This window comes from Pleurodeles waltl, chromosome 5, assembly GCF_031143425.1.
Source record: "Pleurodeles waltl isolate 20211129_DDA chromosome 5, aPleWal1.hap1.20221129, whole genome shotgun sequence".
NCBI classification, from domain to species: Eukaryota; Metazoa; Chordata; class Amphibia; order Caudata; family Salamandridae; genus Pleurodeles; species Pleurodeles waltl.
The window spans coordinates 152,079,081-152,104,521 of record NC_090444.1 but is presented as its reverse complement, the minus strand read 5'-3'; the positions used below and the strand labels follow the sequence as shown (position 1 = coordinate 152,104,521).

At 47.7% G+C, this 25,441-nt stretch overlaps 1 protein-coding gene across 3 annotated transcripts in view; it reads right to left on the bottom strand.

The window, feature by feature from the left end:
• Nucleotides 1–25,441, bottom strand: part of WDR26 (WD repeat domain 26) — a 569,671-nt gene that overhangs the window by 160,180 nt on the left and 384,050 nt on the right. For all 3 annotated transcript variants that reach the window (XM_069233823.1, XM_069233822.1, XM_069233824.1), the window contains one exon: nt 15,710–15,788. In XM_069233823.1, coding sequence (XP_069089924.1) covers nt 15,710–15,788 — 79 coding nt within the window. The remainder of the gene's footprint in view (nt 1–15,709; nt 15,789–25,441) is intronic.

Genomic DNA, 25,441 nt, shown 5'->3' with positions numbered 1-25,441 from the left:
AGGTTAGACCCCAAAAGTGCACCACCAGCAACATACGGTTGGGCTGGGTGAAGAGGTCAAAGTTGGTGTTGGGTTTGCAATGTAATCCTGGAATCCTAAAAGGACTGGGGGTGCTTGGTAAAGATCTGCTTGCAGTTAAGTCCCCGTATCTTCTGTGAGCAGACTGGGGGGGGGGGGGGGGGGGGGGGGGGAGGTTTAGGCGAGCACCAGGGGATATACAGGTAGGCACCAATCACACACCCTCAGCGGCACAGAGCCGGCCGGGTGCAGGGTGGAAACACAAAGCTGCTTTTCAATTAGGTGGGGGGGGGCGGGTTTAGGGAGATGCTGAGGCTGGCTCAAGTGGGTTGGTTCTAGAAAACCACAGGCTGGACAAGGAGGAGGGCTGCCTGCTGAACGTCGCTGGACTGTTGGTTGGATTCCCCAAGGCCTGGATATTGCAGGCGCTGGAGTATCTTTAGGCGTCAGGAATCTTCGTCGGATCCGGACGCGGTCAGGGAGGAGCCTCTGGTGTCAGGCTGCAGGCGTTGTCGTGTTGGCCAGGAGGGGGTCAATCCTGGGTGGACACAAGGTCGGACTCACCTGGGGACCTGCTCTGGACCAGTTGGACACGTGCCGTGGGTGTCAGGTGCAGAGGGGGTAGGGCTCGCATATCCTGCCCGATTCTGGAGTCCTTTTTGGACTTTCTTGTGGACAGGGCCGCTGTCCGAGAGTTCTTGGCCCTCTGCTGGACAGGCAGTCCTCTGGGAGTTTGTAGAGGTTGCTGGTCCTGCAGGATGCATCGCCTTTTTGGTGCAGAAGTGTTAGAAGCTGCAGACAGGTCAGTAGGGCTGGGGCCAGGTCAGTGGGTGTCTGGAGTCTTCTCTGCTGGGGTTGGCTTAGCAGTCCTCTGTTTTTGCTTCTTTCTTCTCGAGGTTGCCAGGAATCACAATGGACCCATACTCCTCCACAAACCTCCTGTAATAACCAGTCAAGCCAAGGAATGCCCGGACTTAAATCTGGGTTTTTAAAGCTTTCCAGTCCAGAATTGTCTGGATCTTGGGCTGTAAAGGTTGCACTTGCCCTACACCTACAAGGTGGCCCAAGTATACAACAGTGCCCTGCCCTATCTGGCATTTTGATGCCTTGACAGTGAGGCCTGCTGATTGCAGAGCCTGCAAGACCTTCCCGAGGTGGATCAGGTGATCCTGCCAGGAGAAGCTAAAGACAGCAATATCATCTAGATATGCTGCACTGAAGGACTCCAAGCCAGCAAGGACTTGATTCACCAACCTTTGGAAGGTGACAGTACCATTCTTTAAACCAAAAGGCACAACAGTGAACTAATAGTGCCCATCAGGTAAAGAGAAGGCAGTCTTTTCTTTTGATCCTGGTGCCACGCGAATTTGCCAGTACCCTGCAGTTATGTCAAACGTACTGAGAAACCCTCAGAGGGTGTTAAGACTTCTGCCTGAGTCGTCGTGTGCTTGTTGCTGTACAGAAGCTGGTCCCTCCAGTCTTCTTGCCCTTTCTCTTGGAAGGTTGGGCCATTATTCCGGGCTCCAACACTTCTTTTTCACCTTGTGTTTGGCTCTGTGCTCTAGGGATTCCCAGCATAGCTGAATGGGTTTTGAGTACTACCTCAGCCCAAGCGGAGAACTCCAGTTCATTCCCTAGTACAGATTCACCTGGGATTGGGGGAGAGGGGGGGGGGGGGGGTGGGAGTAACCATGACAAAGGGGCACTTTCATACAGTAAGCTTGGGAAGCTCTGGGGTGTCCGGGTGCAGATGTTTTACAGCATCGGTGTCATATTCACTTCCATGGGAAGCGGTCTGTACAGTCAGTTCTGGGTGGTAAGTGAAAGGTGTCTGCTGGTCACCCAATCAGTCACCACTGCAGATCTTTTGCATTTCCCTCCAGTATCTGGACCAGAGATTTCCCTGATGCTGCGTCCAGCAAGACTTCATGTCCAACTGTATAGCCCACATTTTCCAGGAGGCATGTATTATCAGAAGGATGCTGGAGGCCATGAGGCCCACAAGCCTCAGAGTCCGTGTCACCGAAATCCAGGATAGAAGCTGAAACATCAGAATGACAGCCTGAATATCCTGGACTCGCTCCTCCGGAGGAGAGGCCTGAGACTGAACTGCGTCTACAAGGGCTACGATGCAAGGGTGCATCTAAGAGGGAGTCAGGGGTGCCTTCTAGACATTGATAGTGAACCGTAACAAATGTAGGAGGTCTGCCATAGTCTGGAGGTGGGAGACAACTGCCTGGGACGAGCCTGCCTTCAACAGCTAGTCATCGAGGTAGGGGAAGAAAAACCCCTGACATCTGCAGATTAGCTGCAACCACCACCATTACCTTGGTGAACACCAGAAGGGCGCTGGTGACACCTTAAAGGAGCACAGCAAACAAAGTGATAATGCCCACTGTGAACCGCACATAATACCTGTGGGCAGGCAGGGCGGGCAGATGAAAATAAGCAACCGGCAAATCCAGAGGTTCAATCCCCAGGGTGTCCAGGGCAGACAAAACCTAAGCCAGCATGAGCATCTTGAATGTATTATTCAGGGAAAAAGCAGAGGGCGCAGGTCTAATATACAGCGGGCACCAAAAAGTAGCTAGAATAGCAACCACAACCTACTTCGGATGCCAGTACCCTCTGGCCAAAACAGCCTGACCTTCATGACAGAACAGGGAGAGGTGGTCCTCCTTCAGCTGGTCTGAGGATGGTGGCATGGGCAATGTGGTTTCTAAGAAATGATGGACCTAACTAAACAATTTGAAGTGACCGCTTGTCTAATGTTATGGACTGCCAGGCAGGTGGTGTAGGATCCTGGCATCAACCAGTTGCATTGTTAAGAGGACAAACTAAAGAGTTTTTTTAAGCTGCGGCTGCCATGGGGATGGCAGACTGGGTAGGCCTCTGGCGGTGTCTCCTACAAAGCTTGCGGCAGCCACGTGCAAGACCACATAAGAAAGGGGGAGCTTGTAGTCCTTTGTGGCTGGTAGCCCCTACCATAGCTACAAAAAGGGCAAAATGGCAGAATGGGGCTGATGTGGGTACATGGAAAGACAAGCGACGGGTGCCATCAAACAGCATGTCCTTAAGGTATGCCTGTACATTCCCTGAAAAGCCAGTAGGGATCAGCCAGGCGTGGCATTTAAGTGCCATTGATAACACAATCGCTCTGCCTAGCCAGTTCGCAGCGAATAGGGAACATTGCTGGGTCCCTGCCACTGGCAATAGACCATAGCAGCCATTGTGCAACCTAAACACAAACTGTATGAGAAAATCGGCCCAAGAGGCATGTGGTGTTTATTGACCACAGTACAAGGCTGGCAGAAGAGAACATCCTCTTGCCAAAGGTATTCAGACTCTTCGATTCCTTAGCCGGCAGCTTAGTAGGAAACACATCAGGGTTGACTTTGGAGGTTGAGGCCTGGACAAGCAGGAACTCTGGGGTGGGGTGCTGAGAGAACAAAGCAGGGTCCCCAGGAGCGTGTCGAGGCAGTGGGCAAATTGCCCCCACAAGAGACCCTGTGGAGGCTTGGGCCATGCCCCAATCATGACATGAGAGAGGGCTTCATTAAAAGAGATGTTCTGGGGGAGCGACTCCTGGCTGAAGCACCTCTGTGAAGATGCGTAATGTTCAGGACCTTAGCTTCCCTTCTCACCACCACAGTAAAGGAAGACCCTTCCTCCATAGCAACACTAGGAGCAGACACTAAGTCAGTTAATGGGGAGGTGCCCAGACCACTGGCATCCGCCAGTTCCTCATAACTAGCTGCCTTCGGGCTCTTCTAAAGGGTTCTGGTAGCCATAAGGATCTTTAGATCCTCCCCAGTCACACTCATTACAAAGCCTGTCGAAAAAAGGCAGCCCTGGTCTACATCGTACGGCACCAATCTGGCTCCGTAACGGAGTCAGGTATGATAGAGTGGGTGGCACCAGCAACTAGATCTGCAATATCAGGCTCCATGCAATTTGTATGGGGGTCGCTTAGGGTGGCATAATACATGCTGCAGCCCATAGGCACCCTCTTTAGTACCACCTACTAGGGACATACAGGGGTGCAAAAGTGTATGCCAATTGTGTGACAATCAGACCAGAGTCACTCTTTAGTGGTGGCGACTGACTAGCAGTGTTATCTCTACCTCAGAAATTACTGCCTATGTAATTTCCCCTAGAGTAACCCTGTGACTATCTGTTGGTCCTCAGGGAGGTGGTTTTAGAGTCTCCTCTATAGTTGGATGTTCAAAAGGACCCAGTGGAGCAGTCATTCGGAGAGCTCCAATCACCTTTGCAGTGTCCTTTTGATTTTTTTTCCCAGCATCTCATCAACCTACAGTCTGAAGAGGTGCGGCCCGTCAAAAGGCAGGTTGCGGAGATGCTGGTGTACCTCTGGTTTAGAACCAGAGACACACAGTCAGGCACATTGTTGAGTCAGAAAACCCAAGTTAATGGGGATGGTGGTGATAAAAATGAGCTTCCTTTCCGAGACAAGTTAATGACCCTGGTTTTAATACTGAGATGTGCTGAGAAGTTCTTCCATCTCATCTCAGTGAGCAGAGTCAAAGTGAGAGTAGCCCAACAGGATTTGCAATTCTCCATTGGTTTGCCGATCGAGTGGTGATGCATTTGCCAGCCGCATCTAGCTTTCTACTCTTCATCTGGCGGAGGAGCACTGTCAGTGCCCATGCATTAGTGATTTTTTGGACCATATGTACCACCAGGGAGTCAGGTGGTAGTTGGCTTCTAATGTACGGTGGGCCGGAGCATGATGCCTTGAATGCTTAGGGTTACGGCCCTAGCTTTCACAGTCATAAAAGGTTTCAGGTGCGGCTCCTAGGCATGGCTTCATTCATTCATTCATTAGGAGATACTGCACTGACATATGGGTAGCGGAGAGTCCCTCCATGAGTCCTCCTGATCCTTATGTAGCTCTACCTTATGGAAGTTTGCACTCCTGAATATAACCTTTTCATACAAGGTGATATCCTCGGAAGGAGATGACTTTGCGGGGAAGACATCCGTGTCTACAGGTGGGTCAATGGTGTAATTGTCTTATGGGCCATCTCCTTTCCCGAGGTCGAGTGGTGCTTTGTATAGATCAATTGAGTGCCCGGGGCTCTACCCTTTGGATCGTAAGGAGAGGCAGACAATGGAGGATGACTTGTGCTCCAGGGAGAGGCATGAGCTACAGACCTGATGTTGATCCGTCCAGAGGTATTTTGAATAGCATTGTGGACAGTGCTGAAAAAGGGGTTCTTTCCATTATGGAGTCTGCATTTTCAGTGGGAGAAGCTGAGGAGAAGGCATCGGGAAAGGTCAAGTGCCCCAAGGGGGTGGTGGAAAGAACTGACAGTAAGTTGACGTATGTGACGAAGCAGAAGATTGTTGATGAGGATTCTGGTCGAAGAACTGAGAGGTAAGGGGGCCGAAGTGGAGGGGATTGACCCAGAGTTCTCGGGGTGCATACCCAGAGGAAAAAAAAACAATCTAACAATGGAGCCAAAGCCTGTAGGAGGCTGGCTCAGTTTATGGTGTACACCTATACTGAGTCAAGGAAACCCTTAGTGACAATGAATAGGTGTACAGAAAGCAAAATCTTTCTAGTGGTAGCTGAGGCAAGCAGCTGAAGTGTATCCAGGAGGAATGTAAAGCACTTGCAATACCACAATAGTCAGACAGTAACTCACTCACAAGAAAGAGCCATACAAGTGTTGCAAAATAAAGGATACTTTATTACAACACTACTACTGGACTAGCATTGGTATATCTCCCTTTGGAGATATCTACACACAAAATAACCAACAGAAATAGCATACAATATTCAGGGCCCTACGGGAGGGCTAAACCATAGACTAAAAGTGGAATGTGAAATAGTGAACTCAACCGAGGTAAGAGTGGTAGTTAGCTGGAGGCTGGGGATAGATAGAAACACTAGACATAAGTACGGTAAGTGGCCCCAGCTACCAGGTGAAAGGTAGTTACCCACCCAATTGGCCCATTGGCTAACACAGGGAGTAATGATTGGAGTTTGTCGGATTCAGGACTCTTCCCAGTGGACCCCAAGGAAACCAGCAAAACAAGAGGAAGGTTGGAGAGTGCCCACACCCCAGGATACCCAGAAGGCAGGAGTACCTACCCCAGGGACCCGGATGTAGAGGGGAGAAGGGACTCTCTCTGAAGTCAGTTGAAGCCTCGGATTGTCCAGCTGTTGTCACGACCCATAGACCAGGCTGGTGGAACCCAGGGATGGATTCCAGATGTGGAGGATCTGAAAATGAAGGAGACAAAGTCCAGCACCCTTGAAGGTGACCAGGTGGTGCAGATAGCAATGCCCACCCTCCTAGAGGAGAAGTTCCTGCAAGTCGGTTGAAGAAGCAGTCCAGCTGCAGGGTCCAGGAGCTGCAAAAGATCCCAGGAATCGCCTATGGGGTGTCCCGTCGGATTGCAGTAGGTTTAGTGAACAGACTGGTCACCAATAACAACTGGCAAAAGCACGCAGGAGCTGAAGATGGATTTGCAGAGTATTAGGGACCAGCAGGCCCAGGAGACTTTATCCGTAGGGAGGAGTCCGTGCTGGCCCCCAGCATGCAGAAAGGCCAGCAGAAGTCATTGGAGCCCCCAAGAGTGACCCACAGGTGATGGGCACAGTCACAAGGAGGCCTCAGCAGCACAACAAAACAGAAGTGCCACATTGCAGGAGTTACAGAACAGGGGCTGATCTTCAAGTTGCAGAGTGCTGGAGGCTGGGGCTTCTTGGTGTCTGAAGATCTCCTGGAGGAGGAGTTAATAAGCCTTGGCAAGTGCAACAGGTGGGGTGCACAGGGGTTCCAGTCCAGTGGCAGGGGCCCACAGTCTCCCAAATTGGTCAGAAGACAAGCAGGACCCAGAGGAAGTCACAGACTCACCACCTGTGAAGGATGTTCATGGAACAGCAGACTCCACCAGCGAGTCGATGTTGTCTTGAGGTGCTTGCAGTTGCAGAGAAGTGACTCCTTCGCTCAAAGGGAGATTCCTTTGCGCTTCCAGGTGCAAACAGTCTTTGTGACCCTGGAGGATGCACAGCCTTGATGTTGCACAATTCTTGCAGGATCTGGAGAAACAATGTTGCAATTGGAGCTTTCCCACCAGAAGCAGTCATGTTTCAATTCCAAAGCAGACCAGCAGCGGTTCCAGAGGCTAGGAGCAGATGTCTTTTTGCAGGGAGCTCCTAACCAGTCAGACGCTCCCAGGGGAACTGTGCCCATCTTATTTCCAAGATGGCAGAATCAAGCGGCCAACTGGCAGACCTCTGTGCACCTCCCTAGGGGAGGAGCTGGACAGGGGGGGCTCTCCCCTGTCCTTTGTGTAGATTTGCACCAGAGTGGGAACCAGGGATTCCTTAACTGGTGCAAACCAGATTATGCAAGTAGGGCACCAAATGTGCCTTTCGAAGCAATCTGGTGGTGCGCAGAGGCCACCCCATCCCAGCCCTTAGACACCTAATACTAAGGGACACAGGAAGAGGTGGTCACACCTCTCCCTTACAGGAAATCCTTTGTTCTGCCTCTCTGGCCAGAGCCAGGCTCACCAGCAGGACTGCAGAACAGTGTCGGGGGTCACCAGCAGTATGGGCTGTCAGACCCCGTAAGGCAGAACTGGTGATCCTCTTAGGAACCCCCAGAGTTCATGATGATATGCAACTAACAAAGGAACTGGTGTAGTTGCAGGAATCCAAAATATTTGATACCAAACATGCCTAGGTTAGGAGAACCAATTATGTAGTTTGACCACTCGTGCTGACTAGTGTCCACTACATACCTTAAGATGGTTTCCCCGCACTTAGTCCAGGAAATGGCTCATGCAAGGGTACCCTCACACTTCTGGACCTGCATCTTGCCCTTGGGCTGAAGGGCCTACCAGAGGGGTGACAATGTCTAAGTGCAGTAATCAAGTTTGGTGGCAAAAGGATGCATGTACAATTTTACACAGGCTGCAATGGCCTGCCTGCAGACAGTTTGCATGGGCTCCCATGGTTGCACAATATATGCTGCAACCCATGGGAGACCTCTGGGGTACCAATATCCTGGGTACTTAGGTACCACATACTAGGGACTTACATGGATGCACCAGCATACCAATTCTGGGTGTAAAATGTTCACCTGCCACCAGATTTAGAGGAGACAGCACAGTCACTAGGGTCCCGACTAGCAGGATCCCAGTGAACTACAGTATAAACACACTGCAAACAGGCAAACAGGCAAACAGTGGGGGTAACTATGCTAGAAAGATGGCATTTTCCTACATAATCCCATCCAAAATGAAAGCTAATGAGACTAACTTTGCCCAGTTGAGTCTTCATTAGCTAAGTGGAAATATCTGGAGAGTTTATCTCCATAGGCATAGTTACTCCTAGGTCTACGTTCCACTGAAAAGTCCATCCCCGGGAAATGGACCACCTCTAAAGTTTGAGGTTCTCACCTTTTATCTGTTTAAGACAGAGGAGGGGCTTGTGGTCTGTCTGAACAATGAAGTGAGTGCCAAACAGGAATGGCATCAACTTCAAGGCCCAGACCACAGCAAAGGCTTCCCTTCTCAATGGCTGATCAGCGCTTTTCTCTGGGGGTCAACCTTCTGCTGATAAAAGCCACAGGTTGATCCTGGCCCTCTTTACTCTTCATTTAGTTGTGATAGCAGTGCTCTTATTCCTTTTCCAGAAGCATCAGTCTGGACAATGAATTGTTTGGAATAGTCTGGGCTTTTGAGAATGGGAGCGGAGCACATGGCCTTTTTCAGGGAATCAAAGACCTCTTGGAAGGTAACCCATCTGTACCTTTTTAGGCATCATTTTAGAAGTGAAAACATTCAGGGGAGCTACAATGGAGCCATACCCTTTTAAAAATGTGTAGTACCCAGTCAGTCTCAGAAAAGCTCTGACCTGGGTCTGGGTAGTTGGAGCAACCCAATCCATGATGGTTTGGACTTTGCTCTGGAGGGGTTGAACTTGGCCTCGACCTACCAAGTAGCCTAAGTAAACCACTTTATTCTGTCCTATACAGCTTTTTGTGGCCTTGATAGAGAGTCTTGCCTTTTCCAAGGCCTCAAGTACCCTCATTAGGTTGGCCCGGAGGAGCTAAAGACAGCAATATCATCTAGATATGCTGCACTAAAGACTTTCAGGACTGCCAGAACTTGATTCACCAACCTCTGGAATGTGGCAGGTGCCTTTTTCAGACCAAATGGCATCACCATGAAGTGATAGTGCCCACCATGGAGTGGAAAAAGCTATTTTAGGCTTGGCAGCATCAGTTAGCTTGATCTGCCAAAAGCCTGCTGGCAGGTCAAAAGTGCTGAGGTATTTAGCTGAAGCCAGAGAATAAGTCAGCTCATCTGCCCCAGAAATTGGATGGGCATCAGCCTTAGTGACTGCATTGAGGCCTCTGTAGTCTACACAAAACCTCATTTTTCTCTTTCCACTCTGGAAGTGAGGCTTTGGCACAAGGACTACTGAGCTAGCCCAAGGGTTATATGAAGGCTAAAGCATCCCCAAATCCAGCATCATTTGGACTTCTGCACTGATGCAATCTCTGACATGGTCAGGCTCCCTGCAGATTTTATTCTTTACAGGCAGACTGGCACCTGTATCCACATCATGGGCACACCAGGTGGTCTGACTAGGGTTCAGAAAAAAGAGTTCAGAAAACTGATTGAGAACTTGTTTGCAGTCAGCTTGAAGTTGTTCAGAAAGGCAGTCTGCAAAGACTATTCCATCCACTGAACCATCAACTCGGTTGTGGGAGAGAAGGTCAGGGAAAGGGTCGCTCTCTGGTTCCTGCCCTTCAACATTGGTTATGAGCAAGCTCATGTCAGCCCGTCATAATAAGGCTTAAGGGGGGGTTCACATAAAGCACTCTGTGGGGGCTTCAAGGAGTGCTCAGATCAACCAAATAGATGACCTCACCTTTCTCCTCTTCTATTTTGTGGGGAGGCCACTTGTCTTGGGGCCACAGACTAACACTCACACTTTCTGACCTGGCTGGTAAACAGTTAGTACAGCCTTTTGGTTGTGCCAAAGTGTAGGAAGTTGGCTCTGTATGTGCTATTTCAAAGTAAGGAATAGCATGCACAGAGTCCAAGGGTTCCCCTTAGAGGTAAGATAGTGGCAAAAAGAGATAATACTAATGCTCTATTTTGTGGTAGTGTGGTCGAGCAGTAGGCTTATCCAAGGAGTAGTGTTAAGCATTTGTTGTACATACACATAGACAATAAATGAGGTACACACACTCAGAGACAAATCCAGCCAATAGGTTTTTATATAGAAAAATATCTTTTCTTAGTTTATTTTAAGAACCACAGGTTCCAATTCTACATGTAATATCTCATTCGAAAGGTATTGCAGGTAAGTACTTTAGGAACTTCAAATCATAAGAATTGCATGTATACTTTACAAGTTATTGACAAATAGCTGTTTTAAAAGTGGACACTTAGTGCAATTTTCACAGTTCCTGGGGGAGGTAAGTTTTTGTTAGTTTTACCAGGTAAGTAAGACACTTACAGGGCTTAGTTCTTGGTCCAAGGTAGCCCACCGTTGGGGGTTCAGAGCAACCCCAAAGTCACCACACCAGCAGCTCAGGGCCGGTCAGGTGCAGAGTTCAAAGTGGTGCCCAAAACACATAGGCTAGAATGGAGAGAAGGGGGTGCCCCGGTTCCGGTCTGCTTGCAGGTAAGTACCCGCGTCTTCGGAGGGCAGACCAGGGGGGTTTTGTAGGGCACCGGGGGGACAAGCCCACACAGAAATTTCACCCTCAGCGGCGCGGGGGCGGCCGGGTGCAGTGTAGAAACAAGCGTCGGGTTCGCAATGTTAGTCTATGAGAGATCTCGGGATCTCTTCAGCGCTGCAGGCAGGCAAGGGGGGGATTCCTCGGGGAAACCTCCACTTGGGCAAGGGAGAGGGACTCCTGGGGGTCACTTCTCCAGTGAAAGTCCGGTCCTTCAGGTCCTGGGGGCTGCGGGTGCAGGGTCTCTCCCAGGCGTCGGGACTTTAGGTTCAAAGAGTCGCGGTCAGGGGAAGCCTCGGGATTCCCTCTGCAGGCGGCGCTGTGGGGGCTCAGGGGGGACAGGCTTTGGTACTCACAGTATCAGAGTAGTCCTGGGGTCCCTCCTGAGGTGTTGGATCGCCACCAGCCGAGTCGGGGTCGCCGGGTGCAGTGTTGCAAGTCTCACGCTTCTTGCGGGGAGCTTGCAGGGTTCTTTAAAGCTTCTGGAAACAAAGTTGCAGCTTTTCTTGGAGCAGGTCCGCTGTCCTCGGGAGTTTCTTGTCTTTTCGAAGCAGGGGCAGTCCTCAGAGGATGTCGAGGTCGCTGGTCCCTTTGGAAGGCGTCGCTGGAGCAGGATCTTTGGAAGGCAGGAGACAGGCCGGTGAGTTTCTGGAGCCAAGGCAGTTGTCGTCTTCTGGTCTTCCTCTGCAGGGGTTTTCAGCTAGGCAGTCCTCCTTCTTGTAGTTGCAGGAATCTAATTTTCTAGGGTTCAGGGTAGCCCTTAAATACTAAATTTAAGGGCGTGTTTAGGTCTGGGGGGTTAGTAGCCAATGGCTACTAGCCCTGAGGGTGGGTACACCCTCTTTGTGCCTCCTCCCAAGGGGAGGGGGTCACAATCCTAACCCTATTGGGGGAATCCTCCATCTGCAAGATGGAGGATTTCTAAAAGTTAGAGTCACTTCAGCTCAGGACACCTTAGGGGCTGTCCTGACTGGCCAGAGACTCCTCCTTGTTTTTCTCATTATTTTCTCCGGCCTTGCCGCCAAAAGTGGGGCCTGGCCGGAGGGGGCGGGCAACTCCACTAGCTGGAGTGTCCTGCTGGGTTGGCACAAAGGAGGTGAGCCTTTGAGGCTCACCGCCAGGTGTGACAATTCCTGCCTGGGAGAGGTGTTAGCATCTCCACCCAGTGCAGGCTTTGTTACTGGCCTCAGAGTGACAAAGGCACTCTCCCCATGGGGCCAGCAACATGTCTCGGTTTGTGGCAGGCTGCTAAAACTAGTCAGCCTACACAGATAGTCGGTTAAGTTTCAGGGGGCACCTCTAAGGTGCCCTCTGTGGTGTATTTTACAATAAAATGTACACTGGCATCAGTGTGCATTTATTGTGCTGAGAAGTTTGATACCAAACTTCCCAGTTTTCAGTGTAGCCATTATGGTGCTGTGGAGTTCGTGTTTGACAAACTCCCAGACCATATACTCTTATGGCTACCCTGCACTTACAATGTCTAAGGTTTTGTTTAGACACTGTAGGGGTACCATGCTCATGCACTGGTACCCTCACCTATGGTATAGTGCACCCTGCCTTAGGGCTGTAAGGCCTGCTAGAGGGGTGTCTTACCTATACTGCATAGGCAGTGAGAGGCTGGCATGGCACCCTGAGGGGAGTGCCATGTCGACTTACTCGTTTTGTCCTCACTAGCACACACAAGCTGGCAAGCAGTGTGTCTGTGCTGAGTGAGAGGTCTCCAGGGTGGCATAAGACATGCTGCAGCCCTTAGAGACCTTCCTTGGCATCAGGGCCCTTGGTACTAGAAGTACCAGTTACAAGGGACTTATCTGGATGCCAGGGTCTGCCAATTGTGGATACAAAAGTACAGGTTAGGGAAAGAACACTGGTGCTGGGGCCTGGTTAGCAGGCCTCAGCACACTTTCAATTGTAAACATAGCATCAGCAAAGGCAAAAAGTCAGGGGGCAACCATGCCAAGGAGGCATTTCCTTACACAAAGCTTTAAGCTCTTGGCGGCCTCAAGGTTTTTGGAAGCCTTCTACATATATTCTGCCACGCGAGAGCATAGGCCTAGTACATAGTCAACTATGTCTTACTGAGGGGGCTTGAGAGGTTGCTCCCAACTCTCTTTCGTATGAGCAAGAGGACCCCTAACTGGATGTCCAACTAGAAGTTCAAATGGACTGTAACCCACTCCCTTCTGTGGAATCTCTGTGGGCAAAAATAAGGCAATATAGTAGGACATCCCACCTTTTCCTAGTTTGTATGAGAGTTTAAACATTTCACTGTGTTTTCAGGTATCTAGACATGAAGTTTACACCTATGTCGGATATAACCTCCTTAGAAAAGCCCAACCTGGAAAAGATTCCCAGGAGGGCCCTGGCTTCGGCAGGAGCTGTAGTGGACCTAAGGGGAATGGTCTCTGGGAACCTGGAGGCATAGTCCACCACCACCAGAATACAATAGATGTAGACCTAGATGTGAGGAGGGTCAAGGGGACCAGTGATGTCAATCCCTTCCCTCTCAAAGGGTACCCCAACCACTGGAAGTCAAATTAATGGCCTTTGTAGTGCCACCGGTCTTGCCACTGTTTTAGCATGTGACACAGGAGCGACAAAACTCCTCGGTGTCTTCAGACATATGGTGCCAGAGAAAGTGTGGGACAAGCTTGTCCCAGGTCTTGCTTTGCCCAAGATGTCCTATAAGGTGAATGTCATGGCCCAAGTTCAATAAGAACTCACTAAACCTCTGAGGTATGGCCAACCTCCTGGTTTGGTGTTCCTGTAATTAAGTAGCTTTATTTGTGCAACACTGTGTGTGGTTCCTTTCATGTTTAATAAGTTACTGTGTGCCTACTGTGGTATTGCAAGTGCTTCACACTCCTCCTAGATAAGTCTTGGTTGCTCACCACAGCTACCACTAGAGAGCCCTGGCTACCTAGGCACTAACACTATCTAATAAGTATTGCCTGGATCCGGTATAAGGTGTAACACCATAGGTGTCCACCACACACTGGGCCAGCCTCCTACACCCACCTATCAGAGGGGGTCAGGGGCAACATCTACCTGGCCTAACCAGTCAGACGGTCCCATGGGCCTCTGCCCATCTTGTTTCCAAGATGGCAGAATCAGGTGTACACCTGGGGAAGGAGCTGGACAGGGGGGTGGTCACTCCTCTATCCTTAGTGTCGTTTTGCACCAGAGCAGGAACCGAGAGTTCCTGAACTGGTGCAAATTGGATTATGCAAGAACGGCACCAAATGTGCCTTTCAAAGCAGTCTGGTGGCACGCAGAGGTTAACCCAGCCCTTAGACTCTTACTACACAGGGGGAGGTGGTCACACCTCTCACTTGCAGGAAATCCTTCATTCTGCCTCTCCAGCCTGAGCCAGGCTCACCAGCAGGAGGGCAGAACAGTGTCTGGGGTCAGCAGTAACGTGGGCTGGCAGCTAGCCCTTGTAAGGCTGTACAGGCAGAACTGGGGGATCCTCTAAGGAACTCAGAGTGTACATGGTATCATGCAACTAACACTGGAATTGGTGTAGTTGCATGATTCCAACATGTTTGATACCAAACATGCCTACGTTCGGGGAAGCCATTATGTAGTTGGACCACTCAGGTTGACCAATGTCTACTACATACCTTAAGATGGCTTCCCCGCAATTAGAGTGTCCCGGAAATGGCCTAGGGTCTGTAGGAGCACCTTGCTCATGCAGGGGTACCCTCACACTTGGGCACATGCACCTTGCCCTGGGGCTGAAGGGCCTACCAGAGGGGTGACTTAGTGCAGTGCCCAGGTTCGGTGGTGAAAGGGTGCATGCACCATTTCATGCAGGCTGCAATGGCAGGTCTGCAGATAGCTTGCATGGCCTCCCATGGGTGGCACAATATATGCTGCAGCCCATTGGAGACCTCTAGTGTACCAGTACCCTAGGTACCTAAGTACCATATATAAGGACTTACAGAGGTGCACCGGGTTTACCAATTGTGGGTGTAAAAAGTTTGGAAGCAAGCAAATTTAGAGGAGAGAGAGCACAGTCACTGGGATCCTGATGAGCAGGATCTCAGAGAATTACAGTCTACACACACGGACATCAGGCAAAAAGTGGGGATAACTTTGCTAGAAAGATGGCACTTTCCCACAATGCCCATGTGCATTATCACTAATAGCTGGAGTTACCATACCTCGTGACTTGAAGACTTCTTTGAAGAAAAACCAGTTGCACAAATTCAAGCCCAACACTAGATGGCAGGAATATGCACAGATTGTCTATCTACAGCTACACATTGCACAAACCGATGTTTCCTGTAAAATTATTTCAAACCATATCAACTACGACTCATTTACCCCTACAGTCTGACAACCCTGCTCTCCAGCTGTGGGATTTCAACTAGAAGTGAAACTCCAGCAGTTGCGCAGTTGGGATGGGGGCGGGAGGGAAGGAAGGTCATTCTTCACTAATGAGTAACATACCAGATTTTTATTTTCAATAACAGTGGTTCCCAACCTGTGGTCCAGAGACCCCTGGGGGTCTGCAAAGCCTTCTCAGGGGGGTGGGGGGTGTCAGCGACTGCTTAGAAAATTAAATAATGTTAACAGATTAGGTCTCCACCTTTCAGTAATGACTCAGTGGGGGTTGGAGGGGACCCGGTTTCCAAAAATGATTCTGTGGGGCCCCCGGGTTCCAATAATGATGAAATGGGGGTCCAAATAAGTCATTAGGTTGGGAACCACTTTTCTAGAACGTTTGCAGTACTGCTCATATATTCAGTATTGTTTACAAATATATTCCATTGTTTTTGGTTAGATTTTAATTAAAGCAGCCTTGCAATGACCAGGCGCCAGGTAAAATGAAGCAACTGTAACCTGAATTGGTGCACTAAATCAGGTTTGCTTTGCTGATTTAATTAAATAAAGATTTCAAATATTGCAGCCAGAACAAGTCTATATATATATTTTTTTAATCTTACCTGAGTAGCTACATTTAATAATGCTAATCGTCCGTTTTTTGAAATCGTGAAAGACATAATTGGGTGATCTTCTTGTACTCTGAAATCAAAAGGAAAAAAATAAGCGTTAATGACTGTTAGATAGCCCTCTTGTTTGATGATTAGCCATTTCCTGTCTGTAACGTCTATAACGTTAAGCGATAAGATGACTTTGTACATTTTTTTAATGTACATTTTTATTCATGTTATGTTTTATTCATGGATATTTACGTTTTTGTAACCAAATTAAGGCCGACTGATCGACTGACTGCTTAACTCAGATGAAGACTAACTGCTTGTGGATAAAATTTTGGTGACTGCAACATTGTTCTTGTTCTGATTTTGAGTCTAAAATTCTGTTTGTCAAGTTTCACCCACATATGTGAGAATGCCAATCTCAATTCAATTCCACTTTGCACAGATCTATGAAGGTCTAAAGGTCAACTGAACCTTTATCTATATTGCCCTTGTTTTGGAATACTAGTGCCAATAGGAGAAATCTCTTGCAATAGTACCAGGAGGAAACTGTTGCACTAGTATTACAGGGAACCCCGACCAAGCGGGTTTCATACCAAATCGGCAATGTGGAGACAACACCAAATAAGGGCTCAAAAAATCATAAAAATGTTACTAGACCTGCAGGTCGAGTAACTTAATCTACTCGACCTAACCGTAATGTACTTGACCCGTAAACGGGTCTCAAATTGTGTGATCCTAGGCAAATAGTTTAGAGTCACCTTTTTCTTAATTCTCATGATTGTACCTTCAAACATGCGAGATCAGCATTTTTGAAATATAAAAAAAACTCGTTTGATTATGTAGACTAAAGTTTGCTGCATGCATCACAAGAATCTAGCCCACATACCCATGAGGTCTAGCCCACTTAACCTAGGACTTCTTTTAGTTTACTAACATTGCCATCAGGGTAGGAGTGTTTCCCAGTTTGTTTTAACACTCAATCTTAATAAGAACATTACTAAATCATGATGTGATAACATATTGTCATCTACACAGAGTAACTTTCCAAGAAATGTCCAAAAACCTCTCCACTAACTTGCAGCTTTACTGATAAAAGTATACAGTGTATTAACAATCTGTGAAAATTGGGTTTCAGAAAATATATGCTTTGCACATCAACATGTAAAGTATTGTGATTTGTTTTCATCCTATGAAAATATTTTTCATCACACAGAAATATAAAAAAGGGCTTTCACAACGACTGAAATATATTTTGAAATGTTTGCACAATTGATTTAGTCATTTAAATGTTGTGTGTTAGGAAAAACCTGACACCCCATATCCTTTTATTTTACATTCTTAGCAGCAGGTCACACAGTTCACCTTACAAAGTCCTGGAACTCTGCAGTCAGAAGGAAAATTAATTGTAAAAAAAAGTGACTTTTGACCTCTGTCTGTGAACATAGAGCAAATGTGACATAAGATTTAAAGCCACATTTTATTCCCTTCCACTTTTCAACGCAATCTAACACCTGTTCAGAGTCAACTTGCCAGAAAGGACGAATAAGTATTAAAAATAGCTCAACCTGATCAAATAAGACTCGCCAATGCGAGTCGTCGAGTGGATTTTTCGAGCCCTGCAAATGCATTCTCCACTTCATAGATGAGAACAATTCCCAGAGAGCAGCCCTCCTCCTATCAATTGACGTCGAAAAAGAATTTGATAGTGTAAACAGGTCCTATCTACTGGTAACTTACCTCCGCATTGCTCCAGGCAATGGAACCCAAAATTCACAATGAACTACTAGAGGGGATGTGGGAGCATGGGACAGCGCGTGGACGACACCTGGGATATTCCTGCATCGCCTGGACACCAGAGCTGCACTTCCCTGACCACCAACCCTCAGAAAAGCATCTTCAAAACGGGAGGGCATTGCCCTCCTGCACCCCGTGGGCATCTCCAGGTGGTCTGGACTCTGTTACCTCTTTCCTTTGGCCCTCTTTGTCCAGAATCCACACCTGGGTTCCATCAACCTGGTCCACGGGTCACGACAGCAGCTGGAAAACCGAAGTCCCCACTGACTTCAATGGGGGTTTCCAACACAAAATCATCCCTACGCACCTGGGCTTCCTGGTGTAGGTACTTCACGTCTCTGGGTGTCCATGGGTGGGGACACTCTTGAACCTCCGTTGTCTCAACAGGTTTCATTGGGGTCCTCTAGGAAGGGTCCTGAAACATGAAAACTTTAACCACGACTTTACCATGTTATCCTATGGACACTGACCCAGGGTAACATCTCTGCACACAGGTGCCTGGGGAATCCTAGCTACTTACCTCTGGTGTTTATGTGCTTTTCCAGTCCCGAGGGTCCCTGGGTGGTAGTCTTGGTTGGTAGGGACTGTCTCATCCCATTTTTTTAAAACATTTTTTTAGTATATGGTTTGGTCTCCCCATAAGGGGTTATTTTATGCCTTTACTCACCTGTGTAAGTATATTTTTGTAAGTAAGTATCTCCGGTTAGGAGATATACCAAAGTTAGTTTAGCACCAGTGTTGTAATAAATAATACATTATTCTTCTAACACTGGTGCGGTTCTTTCTTTGTGTACATCACAGACCGATCAATGACGTATTTTCAATTGCTTCACACCCTCCTGGATAAGCCTTAGCTGCTCTCTACAGCTACCCTTTGAGAGCTCTGGTTATCTGGAACCACTATCACTAAGGGTTGGCTGGGCTCAGTACAGAATGCCTCAACTACAGGTGTACACCATATAGTGAGCCAGCCTCCTACAGTGTACTAGTGGATATCAGAGCCCTCTACCTCCAGGGGGTTCCCATGGGCCCAAATATTAATGCAGCGGGATCCATTCTGAAGTTCCTCCGCCTGGGCCCAAAAATCATAGTTTTGCTCGTGAAGGCGAATGATCTCATGTCACAGCATTTCCACTTATTCACCTCTTGCAGGTTAGTTATCCTCCAGGGGTGGAGATCCGCTCACCCACCGAGGACAGGTCCTATTTCATCTCCCGCATGTCCCAAGAGAGGTCTCTTCTGAGGTCCTAGATGTCTGTCTTCAGAGAGTCCTATAGGGAAGCCAGGAAGGCCTGGGTCACCGGGCCCTGCTCAGAGTCGGGGGGGCCTCCTCCTGATAGTTTGCAGAGGGCATTGCAAGGATGGGTCTGGGTCCTTGGAGTCTGTGTAGAGCGGGTGAGCATGTCCCTCACTGACTGATCAGGTTTGTTTTTGGGCACTGCCATGGCCTGAGGGGTGGTTGTGTGTGAGGATTCCCTGTTTGTTATGCTGCCCACCAGGCCTCTTAGTAGGACATCCCTCCTCTGCAAGATTCCCGGTGGGCACGGGAGTATCAGGAGGTATGATGACCCCTCTTCAACTGGAATATCTCTTGTGCGCGTAAGCATCCTGTGCAGGAGTGGACGAGCACTAAGGTCCGTCTATCAGCAGACTCCTCTGAACCACCCCTGGGGGGACCCCCAGCTGGGCCCTCATCTCTGTTACTAAATATCAAATATCAGGGGGTGGGGTAGGAGGCAAGTCTTGGTCATTGATGTCCAGCGCTGCAGGAGTGCACTCACTGGGCAGGGGGGTGCCTCCACTTCTGTGTCTGGGTCTCTGTCGGGCCGCCCATCCAGCAAGTCCCAATGGTTATCGCCCTACAGGCCTCTAGACTTCTTTTGTGTCTGTGCAGTCAAGATCAGGCCCTGGGGTCTCAGGGAGCACTCAGGGGCCCACGTTGTATCCACAAGGCACACAGGCCCTCCCCACAGTCCAGCGTTGCCACTCGGGGCTACTTGCTTCCTTTCACCTGCTTGGAAGAGGGAGGTGTTATGGAGGGGCTGAGGCCCCTGCTTCAGTGCTAGGTGCCGTATGAGGTTGGGGCTTGTACCCAAGTAAGGCCCGACCTGCGATGCTCATGTGGTCGCTCAGCTCAGGGAACAACAGAGGGAAGCTGCTACAAATGGTCCCAGGGCACCACTTGTCATAGTCATTAATGGCCTGGGCAGCAACAAAGTGAGGAGCACGTTCTATTCTGCCACCATCTTGGCCATGCCCCCCTCTTTTCCAACAAAATTAAAATAATTTATCATCAGTTCCTCATCCAGTGCTCATATGAAGGTACCTCCGAGAGTGTGCTTTCTACTGGCTCAGTCCTGAGGGATTCTGAATCTACCTCACTGGAGGAATTGGCTACATTGCTGGCTAAATCCGGCTCACCCCAGGATTGTCAACCCAGTTCTTAATAAATGTAATGCCTTCTTGGAGTCATTTACTGTTCCAAAGAGGTGGAAACAGGTCCTCCTGCAACCTCTGCTAAAAAAAAAAAAGAAAAAAAAAAAGTCCTAATGCAGATCCTAAGTCATTCACCAATTTTAGACCGATCTCCCTTCTTCCTTCAGCAGTCAAGATGCTGGAGAGGTGGCTTAAATCCTACTTAGAGGATAGACCTCAGGCAGTGTTTCTTGCTCACTTCACCGTAGACCCCAAGCTTCTCAAGTATGAGTGCCTCAGGGCTCAGTCTTGAGCCCGAACCCTTTTAATGTCTACTAGGAGCCCCTGATTAAGTTGGTTAAATCCTGGGGTCTGAAGGTGAAGTCTTATGCTGATGTTATTCAGCGTTTTCTGTCCTTCCAGGACAAGGTTTCTCACACCATCTCCTTCAAGGACTGCCTAAAAGCAGTGGGCAAAAGGATGGGCAAAGGTTACCTCAAATTTTATTCTGATAAAACAGTAGTACAAGAAAGCTCCCAGACACTCTCTGCTGGCAGGGTCCGAGTTGGGGGCCATGTACCTTATTCTTAAGGTCCCTCTACACCAGTCGGTTTCGGATCATCTCAACGCGCTGCACTGGCTTCCTGTAATCAGTTGCATTAAATTCAAGGCTTTAATCTTGGTCTACAGAGCTTTGGCGCATAAGAGACCTCCGTATTTGAGATGTACACTTAGAGCCTACTGTCAGGGTAAATCCCTTCGATCTAATTCACTGAAGCTCCATAGAGCTAGGTGTGGTGGGAGATCCTTTACTTTACTTATGGTAAATCTTTGTAATTCGCTTCCAACCACCCTTTGTTTTGCACCTTTGGAAATGTTACTTAAGAAATGTCTGAAGACTCATCTGTTTAATGCTCACGCCAATGCATAAGAATGTTAGCTAGTTGATTTAGGTGGTCCTGCCGCTAGCGCTGGGACGCTCCTTTGGGAGTAGCCGCACGCTTTACAAATGCCATTATATTGATTTGTATTGTATTGCATTGCAATGAATTGCCTAGGCTAGCTGTTATGCAGTGATGAGCACATGCTGTAGTCAACATCATGAAATAGTGATATTGTTTTAAACAAATAAATGCCAATGTTGAAACAGAGGCCTTTTATTTCTTGCATCAGGAGCTGAAGTGTTAATCCCCCTTCAATCCTTTTAAATCGTGCCTACAAGACAGAGCAAGCAGTCTGTTGGAAAACACCTATTGTAGACTTACCAAGAACTTAGTGAGCTTCCAGCCTACCCACTGCTTTCCACTTATTGGTACTCATTTGCTTCCTTGTCATTCAATGGCTTTTCTTACCAATTTGTTTGTCCCTCCCCTGGAGCCTTGCTTCTTCACCATCATTTGCCTTGGGCACATAGGTCTTTCCACTGCTTACTTTCTCCTATCCACATAAGCACCCCATGAGAACACATTTTTCAGCTCTCTGTCCTGTACATCTTCCCTTCCCTGTACTCTGTGTTGTATTCTCCCTCCTGTTGCAAGCTCCCTTGTGTGCTTCGCCCAGCCCAAACTCCCGTTCTTTTCTAGCTTGCTTACTTCTTACCTGCAACATGCTGCTATCCATTGTGTGACCTCCTCCAGTCTTTTTTTTTGTGTAATTTAAATTTTATTTTTTTGGGGGGGGGGGGGAGAACTAAGCAACAGAATGCTGCCAGTCATGACGCCTTAAAAATACAAAAACTTTTTGTTCTACCTTCATTTAATTTTAATTTAATCAATCTTTTATCTAATTAAAAAACAAATCAAAACACTGCATCATTGTTTTGTTGCGCTTGCACACAATCACCCACACTGTCCTCATGCATGCATGAGCCTACAAAATGATAAGCCACCACATCATTGTGCCTTTTTTTTTTTGCTCATCCCTGCACCTTCTTTTGGCTATGATGCAAAACATCTTGTAGATGTTGCATAGCATAACCAAAAGGTATGGGCATAGCCAATAGGTCAAGAAGGAGAAACCCATTGGCTTTGCCAAAGCTTCTACGTTTCTGTTGCATTAGGGAGCCCGAATCACTTTTTTTGTATACTTTAGATATACAGAAGGGGGGCTCTTCATACCAACACAATGGTAAGCGGCGTTGGCTCTGGTGTAATGAGCCCGCAGAGCTTCATGAAGTTGCTTCTAAGCCAATTTGTACCAAACCTTATAGAGAAAAATCCCTCTTGATAAGGTCCATTATGCACACCTTGACTTTATTTGCTCTCACTATACTCTAGATTGTTTGTGCATATGAGACAAAGCAAATGAAATAGGAATATTTAAAAGACATTATCTTTAGTATGTATTTGAAGGTCTTAGTCCCTCCAACTCTGGTCAATTAGCCAGAAGTCCCCCTGTTAATTAGCTCTTAACATCTTCACAGAACATCAACGTTACATAATGCAAGAGGTTAAGGGATGATGGTTTCTTATAATACTTTACAGAATACATTCCCTCATTTTACTGAGGGTTCTGTTACTTACAATAATTTCTTATGGCAAGCTGCTAAAACAGTGATGTGAAATCTAAACCATACCTTTTTCATAGAAGCAAGCCTATAAAAGCAGTGATCTGCACTCTAGAATTAACGATCTTCAAGCTCAAGTCAGACAACCTCGCCACAGGAGAAGTTATACTGCTATGACAATTAAAAAACAGGATAGAGCCATAGAATGTACATTAGATAAGATGGCTACTCTCTGGTTAATAAATTAATTAGGGGACAAATGTGTTAAATTGCTTTACTTATTAGTGCAGAGGAACAATTGCTCCAGGACATACCTGGGGGTCTGCAATAACCATGAGATTTTAAAAACTGATAGCTAAAACCTTTGTGAGTCATTACCGACTCTGTATGAAGAAACACCAATGCTGGGCACAGAGGTTGTTACCCTTGATAAGTCATCTCCCACTTCCCAGGATACTGGATGACGATAAGGAAGTGCTTGAATCCTGCTCTGTAAGGAGAATCTCCGGTCAGCATCACTCAACATGCAAACCAGTGAGATTGCAGGCCCAAATTGTTTTCCAGTGGAATTCTTTAGGTATTTTGCTTCCCGTATACCACCTCATCTCCAATGTGAAAGGAGGTTCGATCGACTGACCCTTTGCCAGAGGACTTACAACTGGCCACACTAAGAGTACTGCTTAAACCTGAAAAACAGCCAGAGCTCTGCAAATCATACAGACCAATTTCACTGATTAACATGGAAGCCAAGGTCATCACCAAGGTATTAGCGAGCACGATCTCCGGAGTTGTGCAACATGATCTGAATAGGTGTATGCCAGTTGTGGGTGGGGACTAGAAACTGCATCAGACAAGTGTATTCTGCACTGGCATGGAGACATGAACTCAGGTCTGAGCGTACTTACACTCAGATTTCGAGAAGGCATTTGACACCCAGGACTGGGGAATTCTTGCAACAGGTACTTACACAGTTAAACATTGGACTACACTTCCTCTCAATGTTAGTTTACTATATGACTGCCCACTGGCTGCTTCTTTCTCCCCTTGCTTGTTGGCAATTTGAATACAGAGGCGAGTGAGCAGGGGATATTGAAGATAGTCTTTCCCTGTACTCAGATGACCTGCTTAGTTTATGCACTGCCCTAGTTGGACAGGGCAGAGACTGAGCTATGTGGATTCAAATGGCCAGGCTTCAATTCTCTACTTAAATTAGAATCAAGTTGACAGTCCTAATTTACTGCAATCCAGCAGATCATCAATAGGGTAATATACAGGTCACAATTAACGTAGAAACAAAATATCTTTACGCTTGCAGCTTAGCCCCTCATGTTGTGTGGAGTTAAATGTAGAACCTCTACAGATGAAATGCATACGTGCACTCAGAACTGAAACAATGTGTTGCTTAATGAGTCTGGAAGACTGGCAGGACAATCATTTTATATACTGCTAAAGTGTCACTAGGTCATCCAAACTTACTTGCATGAGATCCCAGGTCAACACCTCGATACACAGATCATATGCTGTAGCCATTACTTGGGCTACTAAATACTCTAGGGTAGATTTTGATAAATGCAGCCAGTTTCTGAAGGGGGATAGGGTATGACAGACATACCCAAGTGTTACTGTGCAATCCAACTAATAACCATTAACAATTTTTGGTGATAAAGAAGATACAGCATTCTGTGACAAGCTCTATAAATTAGACAAGAGGGGAAGGGTAACTTGTATATGGCTCTGCAATACCTCAAGGTCTACCACCACCTACTACTACTACTACACTACTTATGTACTGGTATTTCGGCACTTTGTTGGACCTATTTGAGGCAAAACCCCCATGTGCAACCGTTAAGGGCGTAGGAGGCTAAAGGGAACACAATGGCAACTTTATTAAGGTTGCATACTGCAACAAGTTATATAAAATTTTGGCTTGAGGACCAAGAAAACTTAATGTAACAAGTTGTTTGATACCTTGGAGTATCAACTTAGGTTGCACCGCTCAGAAGTTGGCACAGCCAAGGGTCAAAGTGTAACCCTGCAATCGCCAATGGGGCAACCAAACTTTTCCACTGTAAAAATGACAGTGCCACATTTTTACAGTCAGAACTTATAAAATACATGTTCTGGCTGGACGATACGTTGCACCCTCTCTTAGGGCTTGGTAGACCTGCCATAGAGGAAACGTACACATTGCAGGGAGGAGGTTTTGCGTTGCCATTGCCTTAAATGGCAAGTCAGGCTAGCAGTTTAAAAATGCTCATCCAATCTGCAATGGCAGACTCAGAGACTTGTTTTACCTGTGTCACACCCAGGGTGGCACAAACAGTACTGTAATCCCTGGGGTGACCTCCTAACTTACATGCCATGGGTGCTGCATACTAAGGACTTATAGGTAAGTTAGCTTATGCCAATTGGGCATATGCCTATTCAAAATATTGTTGCAGATCCTGTACGAAAATGGCTCCCTGTTGCAGTTACCCCCAACTTTGTGCCTGATGCTGACTTGACTGTGAAGTGTGCTGGGACCCAGCTAACCAGGTCCCAGCACCAGTGTTCTTTTACCTAAAATGTACCATTGTTTCAACAATTGGCACACCTCTGGCACACAGATGAGTCCTTTGTAAAAGGTACCAGTGGTACCAAGGGCCCTGTGGCCAGGGAAGGTTTCTAAGGGCTGCAGCATGTGTTGTGCCACCATTAAGGACCCCTCACCTAACCCATGCACACTGCCATTGCAGATTGTGTGTGTTGGTGGGGAGAAAAAGGCAAAGTCGACATGGCATCCCCCTCAGGGTGCCACGCACACAAAGTACTGCCAGTGGCATAGGTAAGTCACCCCTCAAGCAGGCCTTACAACCCTAAGGCAGGGTGCACTATACCACAGGTGAGGGCATAGCTGCATGAGCAATATGTCCCTACAGTGTCTAAGTCCATTCTTAGACATTGTAAGTACTGTGTGGCCATATTAGGTATATGGTCTGGGAGTTTGTCAAAAACGAACTCCGCAGCTCCATAATGGCTAA